Raw genomic sequence first — 24,745 nt, 5'->3', positions numbered from 1 at the left:
AGCTACCCAAGCATCTCAAAAAAGGTTTATGACATTAATAACTGATGGAAATATAAACCAAATAATTATTATTTTTAAGCAGAATGTCACAATTTAAGCTAGTTTTGAAAAATATTTTTTTTTAGAATTGACCCCATTTTGCAACTGTCAATTGTTAAAAATGTATTCTTTGAGGGCAGCACGGTGGTGCAGTGGATTAGCCCAGCTGCCTCACGATGCCGAGGTCCCAAGTTCGATCCCAGTTCTGGGTCACTGTCCTTGTGGAGTTTGCACATTCTCCCAGTGTTTGCGTGGGTTTCGCCCCCACAACCCAAAAGATGTGCAGGTTCGGTGGATTGGCCACGCTAAATTGCCCCTTAATTGGAAAAAAATGAATTGGGCATTCTAAATTATTATTATTTTTAAAAAATGTATTCTTTGGATTTGGGTATCACTGGCAAGTCAAACATTTTTAGTGCCCATCCCTAGTTACTCTTGAGAATGTGGTGGCGGTTTCATCGATTATATCCTTTTCAGGGAAAACAGTGTTGGCAGAAGGGTAGTCTCTCCCCACCTCCCACTCCCGCCTCTACCCCCCATCCAATTTAGGTACTGCCATTTTGGGTTGCCAATGTGTGCAGAATGACCTTCAGAATGAAAAAATTACATTTGAACAATTATTTACAGTCGATAACCGGGCATTCAGTCGGTTTCAGTAATCAATGCAAATGCTGTTCTTCTAATGCATCTACTTCAAATATGGATATTCAGATATTCAACGATAGTATTTAAAGTAAAGATATCATTTATGCCATTTTCCTTCCTTTACTCTCCATTTAGCAACAGTTAGTCATGTACTTACAAAAAAATAGAGTCCCAGAGAAGATAGTTGTTTTGTGGTCAATTAACATCTTTTAAGAATAAGCTGTTTCAGCATTTGCGGTGAAGAGTGAATGCTAGAGATATCAATTAATTCGGATTTCCTGTAACTTCAAGGGAAGTAACATGGTGTTCCATTGACCAAGTAATAAAAATAAAGTTGCCACAGTTCCAGATGACCATAGACTACTTTACCCTTTGGTGGTGATTTAACCTGAAGATCACCACATCTCAGGCAATGGGCAAGGTTGAAAAGCAGGGCTTTTCATTAATAACCTCAGCTGGTACAGGAATTGAACCGCACTATTGGCCACAATCTGCATTACAAACCAGCTGTCCAGCCAACTGAGCTAAATCGGCCTCCCATTGACCAAGTAGTGATTACAAAAGATGAACTCAATGGACAATATGGAGAAACCAAATGAGCTTCTTCTGAGTGTGGACTTGAGCCTTCAATTTGCACCATGGCTAAATTCCTTTGAAACATTGTTTGCACTTTGGTATTAAGCTTATCGGCATTAACCCAATCTGGCTCTGCTGCTATTTCAAAAAAATCAATTATTTTTCTTCCCCAAATTGAAACTATTAGGTAATGGTACATAGAGCACCCTCGGAATTGAATTAGCATTATTCATTTTTTTTTAAAAATTGCACAAAGTGGACTAAAGATGCTCTGATTATAAAACTGTGTAGACAGTATCTACTCAATTCAGCAACATAGCTTACTGTACTTGGCCGATTAGAGATTTCCAACTAAATGTGACAAACAGTTGGCACCTCAAGTACGAGGGACATATAAAGTACCTCTTGTAAAACAGAAGTTTCCATATGCCATATACCAAGCAGTTGTTGATGTTCAAAATATAACAGTGGCATTGTTATTGCAACACAATAAACTGGGTTAACTTAATTAAGTTTGTATACATTCCATTATCTACACCACCTATTACACTGGTTATCAATTAAATTTCCTTTCTTGTAGACAGAAAAGAGAGTTTCAAATAAATGTACCAGTGTGCATATCTTTGGGAGTAGCTGGCAAACAAGTGGCATAAGAGTAATGAAACAATAGAAGAAAACAAAGCCTCAAAAGCTCACCTGGTAAGAGTGTACTCCCTGAGTCCTGAATGTAGGTTCATGGCAGAAAAAGTACCTATGCACCCTCGCAGCCGTTTATCACGGCCAATCTTCCATGTCACAAATAATGGGCTGGAAAATAAATTAAGCACATAAGCACTAAGGTAATAAATGCTTTTTGCACAAGTTTCATATCTCAATTAAAGTACATGCATGTTTTGCCCTAACGCAATAAAAATTTGAAGCATCGCAAGTAAACTGAGTTTTCTCCTTTTGGTAAATTTGCAATTCACTTAAAATTCAAAACTCTACCACAAATACTATTTATAGTGAACATCTGCTGCATTATGCTGCCATATACGAAGACATTTTGCCAACAGATTCTGCCACCTGACCTTTAGCACCGAATAGGTGTTACCTAAAACTATTAACACCTTCTTAGTTTTTAATACCATCACTAACATTGCCTTGTTTTGTGCCCATGCCATTTTTGTCAAATTGCTCCTGAATTTCCACTTATCCCCGACCAATTTTACTCCACCTCTTCCACAAAATAAAACCCATCACATTCCTAGCTCTCTTTAGCTCGGAGTCATAATTTATAGATAGTTGGCTTCAAATGGTAACCTCAAAGTTTAACATTTCAGTTCAAAGCTTCCAGGTAAAAACAGGATCCAATAATGGATATTAGCAGCTTATTTTCCACAAACCACTTATGCTGGACAGTATGCAAGTCTTGGAAAGTGGCACCAATGAGCAAAAGGGAGAGACCCGGCAAGAGTTGAAAAATGGTGGATGGGGAGACTCAGCCAGGCTTGAAAAATGATGCAGGAGACCTTACAAGTCTTGAAGAGTGGCTGGTCAAAGCTGTGGATCAATTGTATTCCGAAAATAAATTGTGAAGTCACAGGAAAACCAGCAAATGATCAACTGCCAAATATTTTGCTAGTTTACCTTTCAAATAGTGTGTAAATTATTAGTAAGTGTAAGGCTCCATTAGTAGTAAGGATTACTAATTATAAAATTCACTGAGACAGGTAGGATTTTTTAACTATAAATTAAAATAATTAACAAAGGTGACAGGCAGGTGATGCATCGAGACTGCAACACGTCTGAGCTGGCACAATGGCACAGTGTTTAGCACTGTTGCTTTGCAGCACCAGAGTCCCAGGTTCAATTCCTGGCTTGGGTCACTGTCTGTGCGGAGTCTGCACGTTCTCCCCGTGATTGCGTGGGTTTCCTCCGGGTGCTCTGGTGAATTGGACATTCCTGAATTCTCCCTCAGTGTCATCGAACAGGCGCCAGAGTGTGGCGACTAGGGGATTTTTCATATTAACTTCATTGCCATATTAATGTAAGCCTACTTGTGAAAACACCAGTGGGACCCCAAGCAAACATGTTTGCAGCATGTCCTGCATTTTGAGGAGCTCTAGCTTGGTCACTGAGCTCGAGGCACTGCAATGCATCAGGGAAGGGAAATGTTACCTGAACACTCTCCTGAGGATCAGATCTTCTGATTGGGTGGGTGGTCTTTGAAGCCTACTCGTGACAATAAGCGATTATTATTAGGGACGAATAGGAGCTGCAAGGTAGATGAACAAAATGGGCGTGGTACCATGATACAGAAAACTATTCTTGTAGGAGTGTTAATAGGAATGCCATGGCAGAAAATAACAGCAAACGTTAGAGGGATAGGCACAGTTGCACCCAAGAGCAAGAGTCCAGAAGGTTTTGTTGCCTGCCCAGTGCCAGGGTTTGGGACATTTGCTAAAGGGCTGGAGAGGAAATTGCAGTGGAGAGGATTAAGTGATCACAGTCCTCGTCGGTACCAACGACAGCTGGAAAGTAGGTTTTTGAGAGAGAGTGTGAGCACCCAAATTAAAAGCAGAACTTCAAAGATGATCTCTGGATTATTAACAGAGCCGTAAACAAATTAGTGTAGAGTAAATAAGGTTAGAAAGAGTTAAATGCATGGCTCAAAGTCTGGTGTGGGAGAAATGGGTTTTGATTCATGGGGTACTAGGGAAAGTACTTAGAAAGGGCAGAACTAAAGGCACTGTTTCTAAAAGTCTGCAGCAATTGTAACAAAAATGAATTGAGCGTGCAAATAGAAATAAATATGTATGATCTGACAGCCATTACAGAGACATGGCTGCAAGGTGACAATAGTTGGGACCTGAATATTCAAGGTTACATGTCATTTTGGAAGGAAGATTAATGGCAGGTTGGAATACTGGACAGAATATAAAAAATAGCAAATAATGACAGAATAATGAGGGAGAAATTGAGTGCAAGAGAAAACTAGAAAAGATAGCACAAGGTTCGGCAGGTATTAAAAAGGAATAAATGGACTTCCGGGTGCGGTGATGACCAGCTGAGTCGCACGTTTCGGCAGCTCCCGGTGAAACGGACTTTTGGGCTCTTGATAGGAGCCCCAACGGCAATTTTGACGGCTAAAAACACTGTGCGGTAAACCAGAAGGGAATCCCCCCTGGATACGGATGAAAAAAGGAGGAGAAAGTGGCCGGATTGCAGTGGATCCTTTAGAACAGCGGCAAGGAAGGCAAGCAAAAACGAAGATGGCGTCGGAAGGTGGCAGTTCAATATGGGGCCCTGAACAACAAGAGTTCTTGAAATGCTGTGTGGAAGAGCTCAAAAAGGAAATGAAGAAAGAGCTGTTGGCCCCGATACTACAGGCGATCGAAGGGCTAAAGGAGGAACAAAAGACCCAGGAGCGGGAGTTTCGGGTCGTGAAGGCAAAGGCAGCCGAGAATGAGGACGACATACAGGGCCTGGTGGTGAAGACGGAGACGCATGAGGCACATCAGAAACGATGTGTGGAAAGGTTGGAGGCACTGGAGAACAACGCAAGGAGGAACAACCTGAGGATTCTTGGTCTTCCTGAAGGTGCGGAGGGAGCGGACGTCGGGGCATATGTGAGCACGATGCTGCACTCGTTAATGGGAGCGGAGGCCCCGGCGGGTCCGTTGGAGGTGGAGGGAGCATACCGAGTGATGGCCCGAGGACCGAGAGCAGGAGAAATTCCCAGAGCCATAGTGGTGAGATTCCTCCGTTTTAAGGATAGAGAAATGGTCCTTAGATGGGCAAAGAAAACTCGGAGCAGGAAATGGGAGAACGCGGTGATCCGCGTTTATCAAGACTGGAGTGCGGAGGTGGCGAGAAGGAGGGCGAGCTTGAATCGGGCCAAGGCGGTGCTTCGTAAAAAGATGATAAAATTTGGAATGCTGCAACCGGCAAGACTGTGGGTCACATATCGAGGGAGGCACCACTACTTTGAGACGGCGGATGAAGCGTGGACTTTTATTGTGGAAGAAAAACTGGAATGAGCGGGTTATTAAAAAGAACGTTTGAACAAAGTGGTGGGGCGAATGTGGGGGGCGAAGAGGGGGGTTAAAAAGGGGGGAAAGAGGAGTTTTATGTACTAATCCTGCAATGTGGTAACTTTTCTCTCTTCCACAGGTGGTGATGGGGGGAGGAGGGGAGGTGGAAGAGATGGGGCGTTGGCCATTGGGGGCAGGGCCAAGGGAGAAGCGCGGGCTTGGTTCCCGCGCTATGATTATCATGGCGGGAATAGAGAAGCAGGAAGGAGGGGGCGTCGCATGGTGCGAGCCGAGGTCACGGGGGGAAGCCGAGGTCGGCCAGAGTTTGCTGACTTCTGGGGGCAACATGGGGGGAGTAGGGAATTACTGGGTTGCTGCTGCTGGGGAGAGGGGGGAGCTGGTATGGGAGGGGATGGACGGGGGGGCACCACCTGGGGGAGATACAGCTGCGTGGGAACCGGGTGAGGAGCTGGAAAAAGGGGATGGCTAATCGACAAGAGGGGGGTAAAGAGCCCCCCAACCCGGTTGATCATGTTGAATGTGAGAGGGCTGAACGGGCCGATTAAGAGGGCACGGGTACTCGCACACCTAAAGAAACTTAAGGCAGATGTGGTTATGCTTCAGGAGACGCATCTGAAGCTGATAGACCAGGTCAGACTACGCAAAGGATGGGTGGGGCAGGTGTTCCATTCGGGGCTAGATGCGAAAAACAGGGGGGTGGCTATATTAGTGGGGAAGCGGGTAATGTTCGAGGCAAAGACTATAGTGGCGGATAACAGGGGCAGATACGTGATGGTGAGTGGCAAACTACAGGGGGAGACGGTGGTTTTGGTAAACGTATATGCCCCGAACTGGGATGATGCCAATTTTATGAGGCGGATGCTAGGACGCATTCCGGACCTAGAGATGGGAAAGCTGATAATGGGGGGAGATTTTAATACGGTGTTGGAACCAGGGCTGGATAGGTCGAAGTCCAGGACTGGAAGGAGGCCGGCAGCAGCCAAGGTACTTAAAGATTTTATGGAGCAGATGGGAGGTGTAGACCCGTGGAGATTTAGCAGACCTAGGAGTAAGGAGTTCTCGTTTTTCTCCTATGTCCATAAAGTCTACTCGCGAATAGACTTTTTTGTGCTGGGAAGGGCGTTGATCCCGAAGGTGAGGGGAACGGAGTATACGGCTATAGCCATTTCTGATCACGCTCCACACTGGGTAGACTTGGAGATAGGGGAGGAAACAGGAGGGCGCCCACCCTGGAGAATGGACATGGGACTAATGGCAGATGAGGGGGTGTGTCTAAGGGTGAGGGGGTGCATTGAAAAGTACTTGGAACTCAATGATAATGGGGAGGTCCAGGTGGGAGTGGTCTGGGAGGCGTTGAAGGCGGTGGTTAGAGGGGAGCGGATATCAATAAGGGCACATAAAGGGAAGCAGGAGAGTAAGGAACGGGAGCGGTTGCTGCAAGAACTTGAGGGTGGACAGACAATATGCGGAAGCACCGGAGGAGGGACTGTACAATGTACAAAGGCAAAGGCTACATGTAGAATTTGACTTGCTGACTACGGGCACTGCAGAGGCCCAATGGAGGAAGGCACAGGGTGTACAGTACGAATATGGGGAGAGGGCGAGCAGGTTGCTGGCACACCAATTGAGGAAAAGGGGAGCAGCGAGGGAAATAGGGGGAGTGAGGGATGAGGAAGGAGAGATGGAGCGGGGAGAGTGAATGGAGTGTTCAAGACATTTTATAAAAAATTATATGAAGCTCAACCCCCGGATGGGAGGGAGAGAATGGTGGGCTTTTTGGATCGGCTGGAATTTCCCAAGGTGGAAGAGCAGGAAAGGGTGGGACTGGGAGCACAGATCGAGGTAGAAGTGGTGGTGAAAAGAATTAGGAGCATGCAGGCGGGAAAGGCCCCGGGACCGGATGGATTCCCAGTCAAATTCTATAGAAAATATGTGGACTTGCTCGCCCCGGTATTGACGAGGACAACTGCCCCCGACTATGTCTGAAGCAACGATATCGCTTCTCTTAAAGAAGGAAAAGGACCCGCTACAATGCGGGTCCTATAGACCTATTTCCCTCCTAAATGTAGATGCCAAGATCCTGGCCAAGGTAATGGCAATGAGAATAGAGGAATGTGTCCCGGGGGTGGTCCACGAGGACCAAACTGGGTTTGTGAAGGGGAGACAGCTGAACACGAATATACGGAGGCTGTTAGGGGTAATGATGATGCCCCCACCAGAGGGGGAAACGGAGATAGTAGTGGCGATGGATGCCGAGAAAGCATTTGATAGAGTGGAGTGGGATTATTTGTGGGAGGTGTTGAGGAGATTTGGTTTTGGAGAGGGGTATGTTAGATGGGTGCAGCTGTTGTATAGGGCCCCGATGGAGAGCGGGTCACGAATGGACGGGGATCTGCATATTTTCGGCTCCATAGAGGGACAAGGCAGGGATGCCCTCTGTCCCCATTATTGTTTGCACTGGTGATTGAACCCCTGGCGATAGCGTTGAGGGGTTCCAAGAAGTGGAGGGGAGTACTTAGAGGAGGAGAAGAACACCGGGTATCTTTGTATGCGGACGATCTGTTACTATATGTGGCAGACCCGGCGGAGGGGATGCCAGAAATAATGCGGATACTTGGGGAGTTTGGGGATTTTTCAGGGTATAAATTGAACATGGGGAAAAGTGAGTTGTTTGTGGTGCATCCAGGGGAGCAGAGTAGAGAAATAGAGGACCTACCGTTGAGGAAGGTAACAAGGGACTTTCGTTACCTGGGGATCCAGATAGCCAAGAATTGGGGCACATTGCATAGGTTAAATTTAACGCGGTTGATGGAACAAATGGAGGAGGATTTCAAGAGATGGGATATGGTATCCCTGTCACTGGCAGGGAGGGTGCAGGCGGTTAAGATGGTGGTCCTCCCAAGATTCCTCTTTGTGTTTCAGTGCCTCCCAGTGGTGATCACGAAGGCTTTTTTTTTATTTTTTAAAAGGATTGAAAAGAGCATCATGGGTTTTGTGTGGGCCGGGAAGACCCCGAGAGTGAGGAAGGGATTCTTACAGCGTAGCAGGGATAGGGGGGGCTGGCACTACCGAGCCTAAGTGAGTATTATTGGGCCGCTAATATTTCAATGGTGAGTAAGTGGATGGGAGAGGAGGAGGGAGCGGCGTGGAAGAGATTAGAGAGGGCGTCCTGTAGGGGGACTAGCCTACAGGCTATGGTGACAGCCCCATTGCCGTTCTCACCGAGGAACTACACCACAAGCCTGGTGGTGGTGGCTACACTGAAGATTTGGGGACAGTGGAGACGGCATAGGGGAAAGACTGGAGCCTTGGGGGGGGGGTCCCCGATAAGAAAACCATAGGTTTGCCCCGGGGGGAATGGATGGGGGATATGGAATGTGGCAAAGAGCAGGAATAACGCAACTGAAAGATCTGTTTGTGGATGGGAAGTTCGTGAGTCTGGGAGCGCTGACCGAGAAATATGGGTTGCCCCAAGGGAATGCATTCAGGTATATGCAACTGAGGGCTTTTGCGAGGCAACAGGTGAGGGAATTCCCGCAGCTCCCGACACAAGAGGTGCAGGACAGAGTGATCTCAAAGACATGGGTGGGGGATGGTAAGGTGTCAGATATATATAGGGAAATGAGGGACGAAGGGGAGACTATGGTAGATGAACTAAAAGGGAAATGGGAAGAAGAGCTGGGGGAGGAGATCGAGGAGGGGCTGTGGGCAGATGCCCTAAGCAGGGTAAACTCATCGTCCTCGTGTGCCAGGCTAAGCCTGATTCAGTTTAAGGTATTACACAGGGCGCATATGACTGGAGCACGACTCAGTAAATTTTTTGGGGTGGAGGATAGGTGTGCGAGGTGCTCGAGAAGCCCAGCGAATCATACCCATATGTTTTGGTCATGCCCGGCACTACAGGGGTTTTGGATGGGGGTGACAAAGGTGCTTTCAAAAGTAGTGGGGGTCCGGGTCGAACCAAGCTGGGGGTTGGCTATATTTGGGGTTGCACAAGAGCCGGGAGTGCAGGAGGCGAGAGAGGCCGATGTTTTGGCCTTTGCCTCCCTAGTAGCCCGGCGCAGGATATTGCTAATGTGGAAAGAAGCCAAGCCCCCGGGGGTGGAGACCTGGATAAATGACATGGCAGGGTTTATAAAGCTAGAGCGGATTAAGTTCGTTCTAAGGGGGTCGGCTCAAGGGTTCACCAGGCGGTGGCAACCGTTCGTCGAATACCTCGCAAAAAGATAGATGGAATGGAAAAAAGAAGGCAGCAGCAGCAGCCCAGGATCCCGGGGGGGGGGGGGGGGGGGGGGGGGAGCAGGAACCAGAAGGACTCTCAGGGTTGTTAATATATACTGTATACTATGTATAGGTCGTTGCTACAGATAATTATATATTGGACTGTTAAATTATATTTTTGGAGAGTGTTACTTGTGATAAGGAAGTTGCCAATTAGGGTTAGTTTTCATTTTTGTTATTTATTATTTATTCATTTTCTGTTTATAAAATAGGTCATTGTTATTTGTGTTGTTATAATATTGTGTAAAGGATGCACAATGTACTGTGTTGGTTGACCAAAAATTTTCAATAAAATATATTTTTAAAAAAAATCTGATTTGAACAAGGATAAGTCATTTTCTATCATATTTCTGAAGGAGGAAGTTATTGACATGATTCCACTGAAATCTGAAAAACTACAAAGTGCAATTATCTACTATATGATGATAATTGGCAATCAATGAATCATCGGAAAAGCTTGCCGGAAACACACATCTCAACTTTTAGTGAATGTGCAATGCTGAGAAAATATACAAACAAAAAATATCTATTTCAAGGGATGAGTATTGTTGGCATGGACAGCATTTGTTGCCCATCCCAATTGCTGGTGAGCTGTTTTCTTGAACTTCCACAGTCTATGTGGTGCAGGTACACCCACCGTTCTGTTAGGAGGCAGGTCTAGGATTCTGACCCAGCAACAGTGAAGGAATGCTGATATAATTCCAAGTCAGGATGGTGTATGGGGTTTGGAAAGGAACCATATTCAAATGTACTGATAGCTTGAAATGAAAATTATAGTCATGCAAACAAACATTGTATTTGGGGAAGTGCTGCACGATTTCTGACAGATTTTATTTGTGCTACGGTTTTTGGGAATCCCAATTTCTAAAAGGAGAGAAGGAAATTAAGTTAAATTACCAACTGCTGCACACAGCGTTTCTTACATTCTCTACAGTGGCTGGCTCCACTTTACTGCAACAAAGCGGAGATCAGGTACATCTAATGTGGGCCAAACAGACAGGTAATTTGATATCCTAATAACATTTTGAATATCTCCATAGTACAGAACTTGCTGTATTGCTGAAAAAGGAAACACACCTGGGACTTCGATGTTGTGGCCATATCGGAGACATGGATAGAGCAGGGACAGGAATGGTTGTTGCAGGTGCCGGGGTTTAGATATTTCAGTAAGCTCAGGGAAGGTGGTAAAAGAGGGGGGGGGGGTAGCATTGTTAGTCAAGGACAGTATTACAGTGGCAAAAAGGACGTTTGATGAGGACCCGTCTACTGAGATGGCATGGGCTGAGGTTAGAAACAGGAAAGGAGAGGTCACCCTGTTACGGGTTTTCTATAGGTCTCCGAAAAGTTCCAGAGATGTAGAGGAAAGGATTGCAAAGATGATTCTGGATAGGAGTGAAAGTAACAAGGTAGTTGTTATGGGGGACTTTAACTTTCCAAATATTGACTGGAAACGCTATAGTTCGAGTACTTTAGATGGGTCCGTTTTTGTCCAATGTGTGCAGGAGGGTTTCCTGACACAGTATGTAGATAGGCCAACGAGAGGCGAGGCCATATTGGATTTGGTACTGGGACAGGTGTTAGATTTGGAGATAGGTGAGCACTTTGGTGACCACAATTCGATTAAGTTTACTTTAGTGATGGAAAGGGAAAGGTATATACTGCAGGGCAAGAGTTATATCTGGGGGAAAGGCAATTATGATGCGATGAGGCATGACTTAGGATGCATCGGATGGAGAGGGAAACTGCAGGGGATGGGCAATGAAAATGTGGAGCTTGTTCAAGGAATAGCTACTGCGTGTCCTTGATAAGTATGTACCTGTCAGGCAGGGAGGAAGTGGTTGAGCAAGGGAACCGTGGTTTACTAAAGCAGTCGAAACACTTGTCAAGAGGAAGGAGGCTTATGTAAAGATGAGACATGAAGGTTCAGTTAGGGCACTCGAGAGTTACAAGTTAGCTAGGAAGGACCTAAAGAGAGAGCAAAGAGCAGCCAGGAGGGGACATGAGAAGTCTTTGGCAGGTAGGATCAAGGATAACCCTGAAGCTTTCTATAGATATGTCAGGAATAAACAAATGACTAGGGTAAGAGTAGGGCCAGTCAAGGACAGTAGTGGGAAGTTGTGCTTTGAGTCCGAGGAGATAGGAGAGGTGCTAAATGAATATTTTTCGGCAGTATTCACACAGGAAAAAGACAATGTTGTCGAGGAGAATACTGAGATTCAGGCTACTAGACTAGAAGGGCTTGAGGTTCATAAGGAGGAGGTGTTAGCAATTCTGGAAATTGTGAAAATAGACAAGTCGACTGGGCCGGATGGGATTTATCCTAGGATTCTCTGGGAAGCTAGGGAGGAGATTGCTGAGCCTTTGGCTTTGATCTTTAAGTCATCTTTGTCTACAGGAATAGTGCCAGAAGACTGGAGGATAGCAAATGTTGTTCCCTTGTTCAAGAAGGGGAGTAGAGACAACCCCGGTAACGATAGACCAGTGAGCCTTACTTCTGTTGTGGGCAAAATCTTGGAAAGGTTTATAAGAGATAGGAAAGGAATAATTTGATTAGAGATAGTCAACACGGTTTTGTGAAGGGTAGATCGTGCCTCACAAACCTTATTGAGTTCTTTGAGAAGGTGAATGAAGGTAAAGCAGTTGATGTGGTGTATATGGATTTCAGTAAAGCATTTGATAAGGTTCCCCACGGTAGGCTATTGCAGAAAATAAGGAGGCATGGGATTCAGGGTGATTTAGCAGTTTGGATCAGAAATTGGCTAGCTGGAAGAAGACAAAGGGTGGTGGTTGATGGGAAATGTTCAGACTGGAGTCCAGTTATTAGTGGTGCACCACAAGGATCTGTTTTGGGGCCTCTGCTGTTTGTCATTTTTATAAATGACCTGGAGCAGGGCACAGAAGGATGGGTGAATAAATTTGCAGACGACACTAAAGTTGTGGACAGTGCGGAAGGATGTTACAAGTTACAGGGGGACATAGATAACCTGCAGCGCTGGGCTGAAAGGTGGCAAATGGAGTTTAATGCAGAAAAGTGTGAGGTGATTCATTTTGGAAGGAATAACAGGAAGACAGAGTACTGGGCTAATGGTAAGGTTCTTGGCAGTGTGGATGAGCAGAGAGATCTCGGTGTCCATGTACATAGATCCCTGAAAGTTGCCACCCAGATTGAGAGGGTTGTTAAGAAGGCGTACGGTGTGTTAGCTTTTATTGGTCGAGGGATTGAGTTTCGGAGCTATGAGGTCATGTTGCAGCTGTACAAAACTCTGGTGCGGCTGCATTTGGAGTATTGCGTGCAATTCTGGTTGCCGCATTATAGTAAGGATGTGGAAGCATTGGAAAGGGTGCAGAGGAGATTTACCAGAATGTTGCCTGGTATGGAGGGAAGATCTTATGAGGAAAGGCTGAGGGACTTGAGGCTGTTTTCATTAGAGAGAAGAAGGTTAAGAGGTGACTTAATTGAGGCATACAAGATGATCAGAGGATTGGATAGGGTGAACAGTGAGAGCCTTTTTCCTCGGATGGTGATGTCTAGCACGAGGGGACATAGCTTTAAATTGAGGGGAGATAGGTATAGGACAGATGTCAGAGGTAGGTTCTTTACTCAGAGTAGTAAGGGCGTGGAATGCCCTGCCTGCAACAGTAGTGGACTCGCCAACACGAAGGGCATTCAAATGGTCATTGGATAGACATATGGACGATAAGGGAATAGTGTAGATGGGCTTTAGAGTGGTTTCACAGGTCGGCGCAACTTAGAGGGCCGAAGGGCCTGTACTGCGCTGTAATGTTCTATGTTCTATGTTCCATGTTCTACACTGTTGAAGCTTTGTCTTGGTCGGAACTTGCCGGCCAATCATGCTGGCAGGGTCTTCTGGTCCCGCCAACAGTGCACCCTCACCACAGATTTCCCAGCGACAAGGGGTGCATTCACAATCCCGTTTTCAATGGTGGAACAGAAGATCCTGCCACCAGCCAATGGCAGGATGTGCGGAAAGTCCCATCCCTTGTAATCAAAGATAGATGCAAAAGTTCCAAATTTGAAACGAGTAATGTGATATATCAATTTTAGTGTGGTGCAATGCCAGTGTATCCCAATGACTGGACGTTTGTATCAAACAGCACATGCTTGCAGGGCTCAGAACATAATATCTAACGCACGTTCGATGCGATTCCTTGATTGGACAGCACTTGCTGAACAATCCGGAGTCTGCCATGAATTACACTAACAACTAATCTATCAGTTGGGCTCGCAATGTGATTCATGTACGCTTGTCAGAAGCTACATATATTCATATCTGCTTGTCTTCTGATGGCAAAAGGAACATGTACAGATATGGCTGCTCTTTTGAATTGAGCAAAGATGTGCAAGACCACAACTCCCTGGCATTCATGGCAATGCCTTGACCACAGTCAACTTGCCAACCAATCAGCACCTTTTTTTGCATGCAGAGGAATTGTTGCTCCCTTTGAAACTCAGCATTCTGGTTTCTATCCTGATGAGTGCAAGAAAAGAAGCTTGGACAGTATGGTTTTTTTTTGTGCAATAAATAAGGGCTCTCCAAAATGAAACCTAAATTCCCAGGAATGTTACACACAATGTCTTTGGTAGAACTATTCTACCTGTCCATCTAACTCACAAATCAACTTCATTGAAAGAATGAAATGTCAAGTGAGAGCATAGGAATGAGAGAAAGGGAGAAAAAGAGAGATTGACTGCAGGAATGAGAGACAATGAAAGAGGAGAGAATGTTCAACACCTTGCCTCAGTCCATTGAAGAAATTTTAGCCTATTTACACCATTTGTGGTTATAGTTCACTTGGGTGTCTTATGAGAAAGTTTAAGAGTGCCTCGGCTCATAACATATCCAGCTGGGATCTTCATCCTATGAAATAAATAGCTATTGCTTAATATGGTAGAATGGTGATAACTGCAGTCCTACAAAGATGCTTGTCTGGAGATTACAACTTTTAGTGCCAGTTTCTGATGAAGTGGATTTTGTTTTTTGGAAACCTGGATATTCTAAAAGTGGTTGGAGCTGCAGAAGCTCTCGGCAGCACTATGTTCACCATATCCTGAACATTATCTGCAGGGCAGACTACTTTGCTTAGTATTTCACAATCTATCTGTCCAGGTTCCGGGAAAATGTGAGACATATTGGACCCACAGAAAATAGCAAATGACATCTCTACAAAACAAGAACTGCAATGCCAGTACACCAGGGGAAGGAAAAGCGAGAAATCAAACTTTCACACTGAAAATATTCAGAAATTTTAAAAGATCAGTTTTTTGAGAAGATTAAGAACCGTGCGCTGTTTTTTGCAACACATTGCATCAGTAATCAACCAGGTTGCATATCATTGACTCTTCAAACTTTTCCACCTCTTTCCAGCCATTTTGGTCATTTGATTATTTTCTAAACAAACAGTAATGCTGAGAGTACATAACTACTTTTGAGCCAACTGCTTAAATCGGACTATAAAGTAGATTAATCCAGGTCAAACAGTTGGGTTTAATAACTTCAGATCTTAGACAAAAGACGAAAAATAAAGAAATGTGAAAATACAATTCTACTTTGTTTTGAAGTTACAAAAATGGAATAAGACCAACATTTTAAACAGGCACTCTGGTCTAAAAACCCTGAGTTTGGTATTCCTGAATATTATTGCATCAACTTCACATTGGAAATGGTTCAGCATTCTTCTTCGTTGCACATTTTAATGTTTTGTTGTTTCTACTCTACTGCTACATTAGCAGAGCTGCAATCTGAATATAAATTGTCAATTGGAATAGTCAATTACCCATTCAAGACAAAATAGTTCCAGCTTGTGGATTGACAGGATCTGTATTTCTATTATTGTGCAGAATCTTCAGCCTCATATTTCAAAAGGAAATTCTGCTTGGCTTCTAGTTTGCTTAAATAAAGATTCTGACTGAAACACAGGTCAGTAAAAATCCACGTCAGACATTGCAATGTGCATCAATCCTGTTGATTAATTTGGGAGTTTAGAAGAATGAGAAGTAGTCTTATTTGAAACAACGTATCCTGGAGGGACTTGATAAGGGTAGAAACTGTGAGGAGGTTTCCATTGTGGGGAGACTAGAACGAGGGGACAGAGTTTTAGAAGCGAGGTCTCCCTTTGAAGACTGAGATGAGGAGAATTTTTCTCTGACGGTCATTAGCTTTGTGGAATTTGTTGCCCCAGTTAACAGTGGAGGCAGGGCGTTTGAATTAATTAAAGGCAGAGTTAGACAGTTTGTGACAGACAAGGGAGTCAAGGGTTATGGCGGTATACAAGAAAGTGGAGTTGAAATCATAACCAGATCAGCCAAAACCAGGATTGAATGAGCAAGTGGCTTGCTCCCATGTACTAAGTTTCTGTAATGCTCTTTATGCCGGAATTTTGATTGTGTATTTTGTCAATGAGTTCATTTGGTGGCAGAGCCTAGCGTAGGCACGCAGAGCATATGACACACAGCCACTGTCAACAGTCGGTGGTGGGAGAGGAGGAGGAGAACAAAATCAATGCAAGGTAAGGTGAACCAAAGAACAAAAGTTACTGTGGTTGGCATGGAGTGGGGTGGGAAAGAACCATGATTACGAAGCGGTTGTCTTCAATGTTGAAATACGATGAACAGATTGCTAGGAAATTTGAGTGCTTACTGCTTGAATAATATTGAGCCCATCAGACGTAAACCTGCTTTTTACACTCTTATGGTAAAGAGTTCCCAATTATATTTCCATATTTAAGGCTATAAACATGTCACAAATCCAGATTCTTGATAAATTTTGTATTTATATTTCTTGGCCCGTTTTTACTCTGACAGCTTTATGTGGCTTCTTCAGAGCGAGAAGTTTTGATTCTGTTAAAAAAAAAATTACGTAATCCTGTAATTCAAGTAGCACTGTTACATTAAGATACTTGATTTGACTGCAAATGCTTTGAGTCTCGGTTAAATATGATTTCTGAGCAGAGTTTTACTAGTGCTGTTAGTAAGGTTTGAACTACCTTGGCAACTGGATGGGAACCCGAGTGCAGATTCAGAGGGAAAAATTGTAAATGGAAGGCCGCAAATCAGGAAGTGAGTATGATAGATGAAGGAAACAATGATTGGTTATATATATGAATGCAAGAGAGGGCACAGATAGACATTTAGAAGTACATCATAATTATTGCTGAAACTTGGTTTAAAAAAAGGCAGTAATAGAATGTAGAACATAGAATTTACAGTGCAGGAGGCCATTCAGCCCATCGTGTCTGCACCAGCCCTTGGAAAGAGCATCCCACTTAAGCCCCACCCAATCCCCACAACCCAGTAAACCAACCTAACCTTTTTGGACACTAACTGCATTTTAGCCTGGCCAATCCACCTAACCGGCACATCTTTGGACTGTGGGAGGAAACCGGAGCACCCGGAGGAAACACTGGGAGAACGTGCAGACTCTGCACAGACAGTGACCCAAACCGGGAATCGAACCTGGGACCCTGGTGCTGTGAAGCAACCGTGCTAACCACTGTGCTACCCATGGAATAGCAGCACAACTTTCTTGGTCACAGGGTTTTCAGACCAATAGGTGATAAAAAGGAAGGCATATTACCAAGAAACAAATCACAGCATTGAGGAGGAATGATATACTGGAAGGATCAAACAAGGCTATATGATTGAACAGAGCAACAACAAACAGGACAATCACAATGAGGGCTTCAGCTACCCATATTATGTAGGTGTAAAGATATCAGCGGAACAAAATCCTTAAAATGCAATCAGTCCCTGTGTCTGCGTGGGTTTCACCCCCACAACCCAAAGATGTGCAAGTTAGTGGATTGGGCACGCTAAATTGCCCCTTAATTGGAAAAATAATAATTGGATATTAATTTTTTTAAATGCAATCAGAACATTTTTTGTTAGCCAATATGTAATATGCCTGAAAACGAAGGGACAGTTCTGAACATAGTTTTAGGGAATGAAGATGGGCCAGTGAAAGTAGCATCATTGACAGCACATTTGATGGCAGTGATTGTATTTGAAAAGGGGGTAAACATGCTTTCCTAAGCTATGTAATTTGGCCAAAGTGGACTAGAAGCAGCTACTGGAGGATAAATCTCTGTTCAAACAAAGGGGGGGGCATTGAAGGAGGAGGAGATAGAGGGGAGGGCAATGAGTGGTATAAAGTGTCTGACTCGAGGAGTGCCCTGATCTCCAACTGGAGGTGAGGGTTTCAATCCTACTTCAACGCACACCTTGTACATCTTGCAGAGTGGATGGGAAAGTAATTCAGTATTTACCCAGTTAAGCCCCTTCATAAACTCGAACGCTTCAACGAGATCACCTCCAAGTTGTTCTAAACTCCACCTAGGTATAGAAACATTTTACTCGGGCTTCTCGATTTGAAAGTTGCTTGCCCAAGGAATAGTTAAAGCAAATAGTATAGATTCCTTTAAGATGTACTAGACAAGCATGAGGGAGAAGGAAATAGACCATTTCAACGATAGATTTAGATGGGAAAAGATGGGAGGGGTAGAGTGGAGCATAATGACCACATGGATGCTTGGGCTGAATGGCCTGGCCTGTTTCTGTGCTGTGTGTTCTATGTAATCCGAAACAATATACATTCAACATAGGTAAAATGGTGGGATTGCATAATTTCAACTGCCTTGACTGTTAAGGAATATAGATGGTAGGGGAAGGCAAAAATGGGAAGCTTGTTTTTTCATTCAAGGGATGTGGCTGTCGCTGGCTAGGTCAGCATTAATTGCCCATACCCAGTTGCACCTGGGAAGGTGGTGGTGAGCTGTCTTCTTGAACTGTTGCAGTCCATATGTTGGTGGGTACGAGAGGGAGTTCCAGGATTTGTATTCCATTACACAGCTGACATGTGCCTTGCAGATGGTGGATAGGCTTTAGAAGGCCTCAGGACTTCTACCCTCTGATCTGCTTTTGCAGCCACAGTATTTACATGGCTAGTCCCCTTCAGTTTTTGGTCAACGGTCCCTGTGGAGGGGACATACCCACGAATGGTGATGACGGCACCTGGGACTTTGTCTATCTACAAGGTACAATTCGGTGAGGGCATGTGCCAGGCTGCTTCTCAACTAGTCTAGGTCTCCCAATTTTAGCACGAGTCCCCAAATGTTACTATGGATGGCTCTGCAGGTTCAACAGGTGCCTCGGGCAATGTCGGGTGGTCCATTCGGTTTCATTGCTTGAAGGCGTTTAGCAGTTTATTATAATGGAGTAGCTTGCTAGACAGACACCACATTTCTGTGGATCTGGAGTCACATTTAGGCCAGACAAGGGCTGAAGATTTCCTTCCCTAACGGACATTAGTGAACCAGTGGGTTTTTACAACAATAGTTTCATGGTGCCACGGTAGGATTTGAACACAAACTCCCCAGAGTATTACCCGGTCTCTCGACTACTAGTCAAGCAACAAAGTGCTACATCACCACCTCCCCTTGTCAGATTTATTGCTTTACTTGATGTATGCATAGTCATAAAACAATAACAAAAGAGAAAATGCTGGAAAATCTCAGCAGGTCTGGCAGCATCTGGAGGGAGAGGAAAGAGTGAATGTTTCAAGTCCAGATGACCCTTTTTCAAAGCTTTGACAAAGGGTTATCTGGACTCGAAACGTTAGCTCTTCTCTCCCTACAAATGCTGCCAGACCTGCTGAGATTTTCCAGCATTTTCGCTTTTGTTTCAGATTCTAGATTCCACAGTAATTTGCTTTTGTCCTAGAACAATAACCTAGTCAGTGGCGGCGTGGAGTTCTTTAAGTCCACCTCAAAGTTTAGTCAACAGACTCGCATGGTTATTGTTTAGACCACACCAGCGCTGCAGCCTTGATGATCCTGGCAATGCCAATGATGTTGGGTTGCCAGTCAGGAAATGGTTTAAAAGGGCCCACTGTCGCAGTGGAAATGAAAGCTAGGTGTATGAGCAAAGGTTCTACATTGAATTTGTGTTTGTGTTTCTGCTGCATGTTTTTTCCTACCAATCCTCCTGCCCTTGGTCCTCAGCTGTTATTCCCCGGCGTGGTGGATTTAACCATATGGAGTAGTGCGAGGAAAGACACACTACTGGTGGGTTGAGCAGGTCCTTGAATAATGGCAGGCTGGGTTGGAATACACCTTTGCCAGTAGCTTGCCTATTGCAATTCTCTCCTGAAATTGGGAGATGCTGAAGACAATGCACACTATAGAGCTGAATTGGACATCAATTAAGTTTGATGCAGGCAGTATTCTCCAGTTGAGTACATGGTCTTGGTCTGTGATCCCCAGGAGGTACCGGCCAGTTTACTAGAGATCATTGCGGTTTTAATTTTTTCTGCAGTCTTCATTGAGGTGCTGCCTGCACCCCAGGGGGTTCTGTTAAGGGTGTCACCTAGATAAATAGGATGGCGGTCATGCTTCAGTCTCTGGTCATCCAAGGTGATGTTCAGTTCCCACTCAGCGCCGTCTTGGAGTAGTCTGCCAGCTTTGCAATATCGTCATTTAGTGTGCCTTACATGCTCAGGGCAAGTCTAAGCTTGTATGACAGATATTTTCTGCATGGATAAACTTCAGAGACCAGACTGGGGGTAGATCATTGTGGTACAAGTTGAACAGGTTGGGGCCAAGACAGAGCCTGGGGTAGCCCACTCACCGGTTTCCTCCAGGCGCAGTCTTCTACCCATATGCATCCTTAAAGATGCCAAAATGCCAAGCCTAACTACTGAAAGTATTGATGTTCACTGAATTTGCAGGGGCAAAGTTAAACAAACATTTACGATAGCAAAAGAGAATGGGAAGGTGAAAAGTACAAGGAAAACCTAAAAATGTTTATATAATTACATAAAGAGAACAACTAAGGAAAGAATATGGTTTATTAGATACCAAAAAAGGAACCTGCATGTAGAGGAAAATGACATGGGCATGGCTCTTGAGTACTTGCATTTTGATCACAAAAAGAACAATACAAACACTGTAGTTGACAAGGGATGGGAAATATTGGATGGGGTGAACATTAAAGGGGTTCAGCATCTTTGAAAGTAGATGATCAATAATAATTTTATTAGTGTCACAAGTAGGCTTATATTAACAATGCAATGAAGTTACTATGAAAATCCCCCGGTTGCCACACTGTGGCGCCTATTGGGGTACACGGAGCAATAATTCAGAATGTCCAATTCACCCAACAAGCACGTCTTTCGGGACTTATGGGAGGAAACCCATGCAGCCACAGGCAGAACATGCAGACTCTGCACAGACAGTGACCCCAGCCAGGAATCGGACCCGGGTCCCTGGCGCACCAACTTGTGTTGAGGCGCTGATCCAAAGGAAATAAATTTCGATGATACAACACTATCAGTGGCAGTTTTAGTAAAAAGTAAATTACTTGCGGGAAGTAAAAGGATAAAAGCTTTTATAATCATGTAAATTCTATGGGGAGAAAAGCAGACAAAAATAGGATATCGTAAATAATTGGATAAGATTTTAAGCAAGTTCTTATTTGCATCTTAAGCAAATTTTCTAAAGTCTTGCATGGTCAATTAATTTATTCACAGCCAGTATCTTTCAGTATTAGCACAGCAAATATTACCCATGCAAATATATTTTTCATTTAAATTTGCTGGAAACAAGTCCTTACGTTTTCGATTGCCACAGGCAAGGAGTCAGCATCAAAAATTAATACTAGTATTGTTCAAGACAAAATTAAATAGTTCCAATTTAAATTTCATAATACTAATTCTGCATACTCAGTGAAAGTACAAAATGGAGTGGAGCAGGTGGAGGGAGAGTTTAAAAGGTGGGATATGCTCCCGCTTTCCTTGGTAGGATGGGTGCAGACTGTGAAGATGACGGTTCTCCCCAGGTTCCTCTTAGTGTTTCAGTGCCTCCCCATTTCCAGCCCAAGTCCTTTTTCAAGCGGGTGAATAGGATTGTTACGGGATTTGTGTGGGCGAATAAAACCCCGCGAGTCAAAAGGGTATTTTTGGAGCGTAGCCGGGGGCTGGCTCTGCTGAACTTCTGCGGTTATTACCGGGCGGCCAATGTGACCATGATCAGGAAATGGATGATGGAGGAGGGGGCGGCAGCGTGTAGAGGCACCAGGTCTAGGGGCACTTGTTACGGCTCCGCTGCCATTCCTGCCGGCGCAATACACCACCAGTCCGGTGGTGACGGCGGCACTGAGGATCCGGGGGCAGTGGAGGAGACAGGGGAGAGGAGGGGGCCTCGGTGTGGACCCCGGTACGGAATAACCACAGATTTGCTCCGGGTAGGTTGGATGGGGGATACCAAGGCTGGTATAGGGCAGGTATTAGGAGGATGGGGGACCTGTTTATAGAGGGGACTTTCCCTAGCATGCAGGCACTGGAGCAGAGGTTCAGCCTGCCCCCGGGGAATGCGTTCAGGTACCTCCAGGTTCGGGACTTTCTTAGAAAACAGGTGGGGACATTTCCGCTGCTGCCCCCGCGTAAGATCCAGGACAGGGTGGTGTGGGGCATCTGGGTAGGGGAGGGGAAGGTGTCGGACGTATATCAGGAGCTGCAGGAGGTGGGGGAAGCCTCAGTGGAGGAGTTGAAGGGCAAGTGGGAGGAAGAGCTGGGTGAGGAGATGGATGAGGGTCTGTGGGCCGACGCCCTGGGCAGAGTGAACTCCTCCTCATCATGTGCCAGGCTCAGTTTAATTCAGTTTAAGGTGGTGCATCGGACGCATATAACGGCAGCAAGAATGAGTAAGTTTTTTGGGGTGGAGGACAGGTGCGCGAGATGTGCAGGGAGTCCTGCGAACCATGCCCATATGTTTTGAGCATGCCCAGCGCCGCTTAAAGAATTCTGGCAGGGGTTTGCGAGAGTGATGTCTAGGATTTTGGACAGTGGGTTGAAGGCGAGCCCAACAGTAGCGATATTTGGGGTGTCAGAGGATCCGGGAGTGCAAGAAGCAAAAGAGGCCGAGGTACTGGCCTTTGCCTCCCTGGTAGCCCGGAGACAGATCTTGCTAATGTGGAGGGACACAAAACCCCCAGTTGTGGAAACCTGGGTTAGCGATATGGCGGGGTTCCTCAGCCTGGAGCGAATAAAGTTCGCCTTGAGAGGGTCCTTGATGGGGTTGTCCCGGCGGTGGCAACCTTTCCTTGACTTTCTAGGGGAGCAGTAAGTGTCAGCAGCAGCAGCATCCTGGGGGTGTTATGTAAAAACGCTCTTCGGAAAAACTTTAATAAAACATATTTTTTTAAAAGTACAAAATGAATTTACAGTAGAATTATTGATAGAGCACAGGAGGCCATTTGATCCATCATGCCTGAACTGGCTCTGTGATAGAACTGTGCAATCAGACCCACTCCCCTACTCTGCCCACAGCACCAAAATTTTATTCACTTCGAGAATTTATCCAGATTTCTTTCAAATGTTACCACTGAAACTGCTTCCACTGCAGTGAGCAGTGCATTCTGGATGACAACTCACTAAAAGAAATCACCTCTGCTCCTTTCAACAAATCACCTTAAACCTGTGCCCTTACCAACCCATTATTATTACATTACACTTTGTGGCAATATGTCGTTGTACTTTGTCTTTTGATCCAGAATAGTCCGTTGAGTTGATGACAAAGAATCCACCAATCATTAGATTAAAACGAAACTAATTTATTGGATAACGATTAATTAAATGAAGTTCGCACACGCTACTGAGCTACAGTTAATCATAAAGTAATAGTGAATCTGTCGAGCAGTAATCAATAATCTAGTAGTCACTAATAATATCCTCGTGTTAACTCTCTCTAATCTAATCTACTGCTCGTGCTGTTCTCAGGCTCTCCTTTGCTAACTATCCAGCATTCCCGGAGGTCTGATTTAAATACTGTAGCATGGTGGTTAGCACAATTGCTTCACAGCTCCAGGGTCCCAGGTTCGATTCCCAGCTTGGGTCACTGTCTGTGCGGAGTCTGCACGTTCGCCCCGTGTGTGCGTGGGTTTCCTCCGGGTGCTCCGGTTTCCTCCCACATGTGCAGGTTAGGTGGATTGGTCATGCTAAATTGCCCTTCGTGTTGGGTGGGGTTACTGGGTTATGGGGATAGGGTGGAGGTGTGGGCTTGGGTAGGGTGCTCTTTCAAAGAGCCGGTGCAGACTCGATGGGCCGAATGGCCTCCTTCTGCACTGTAAATTCTATGTAAACTGGTGGTGCCATCTAGAGTTTGAATCACCCTTCACTGGCTTGCTATACATATCATTACACCCGTCTGCCACTGGAATCAATTCATCTGCACCTGCTCGATATTAAAAAAAAATCATTAGTATGAACACTGCTATGAAATCTTCACATAACCAGTCTCTGCTCTAGATTTTCCCGGTCTCTTGACACAACTGATTTCCCTATCCTCCTGTATTATTCCAGTTCCACACCCGCTCCGAGGCATTGACATTCTTCCCGAGGGGTTTCAAAATTTGTGTTTCAAAACCAAGAAATCAGTGGATGTATGAACACATTCTTTGAAGGTGGCATGGCAAGTTTTGTTACTGAAGCAGAGGATCCCATGTGCATTTGTAAGAGGAGTACAAAAACAAGAAAGTTACGCTAAATGTTTCTAAAGCGTGAGCTGGCGCCCAGAATTGAACATGTTGATTCAACAAGTATGAATGATCATCTTCCAAATCCATGCCATATCGCACATCTCCATGCTTGTATCTCATTAATCTTGTTTCTGCTCATCACAATAGTGAAATCGCCCTAACCCAAGTTACAAATAATATGCTGTGACTGACAATGGCACACTATCCTTTGCCCTAATGCAGCCTTTAACATAGTTGACCACACTATATATCTCCAACACTTTTCCTCCATTACCAATCTTAGGTGGGCTACCGTCACTTGGTTCCATTCTTGCTATCTGATCAGAGCATCTCCAGCATGGGCTTCTCTTCCCATCCATGTAATGTCACCTCTGTAGTCCCCCCCAAGCACCAATTTTTAACTATTCTTCCACCACAGGTGCATCTCGACTCGTAACATCAAAATGACATGAGGAGAGGTTCTACATCTGCGTTAATGTCACCCAGATCGACCTCTCCATCACAACCGGACCCTCCATCACACCCCCCCCCCCTTCCCCCCGTTGCCTCAATCAACTACAAGTACTTAGACAGCCAGTCCATGGTAAGCCACTCTCTCCTCCAGCTAAACATTGAAGAG

At 45.0% G+C, this 24,745-nt stretch overlaps 1 protein-coding gene across 4 annotated transcripts in view; it reads right to left on the bottom strand.

The window, feature by feature from the left end:
- The window catches only part of LOC140421200 (nuclear protein AMMECR1-like), a 157,655-nt gene that overhangs the window by 77,367 nt on the left and 55,543 nt on the right, over positions 1-24,745 (bottom strand). For 3 of the 4 annotated variants that reach the window (XR_011946691.1, XR_011946692.1, XM_072505724.1), the window contains exon 2: positions 1,957-2,067. The exons of the other annotated variant lie outside the window; for it this stretch is intronic. Coding sequence is in view for 1 of the 3 variants with exons in the window: in XM_072505724.1 (XP_072361825.1) it covers positions 1,957-2,067 (111 nt within the window). In the remaining 2 variants the exon portion in view is untranslated. The remainder of the gene's footprint in view (positions 1-1,956; positions 2,068-24,745) is intronic. 4 annotated transcript variants of the gene reach the window in all.

The sequence above is a fragment of the Scyliorhinus torazame genome, chromosome 5 (assembly GCF_047496885.1).
Source record: "Scyliorhinus torazame isolate Kashiwa2021f chromosome 5, sScyTor2.1, whole genome shotgun sequence".
In the NCBI taxonomy this organism is placed as follows: Eukaryota; Metazoa; Chordata; class Chondrichthyes; order Carcharhiniformes; family Scyliorhinidae; genus Scyliorhinus; species Scyliorhinus torazame.
Note: the sequence above shows the minus strand (reverse complement) of the source record. Positions and strands in the feature narration are given on the sequence as shown.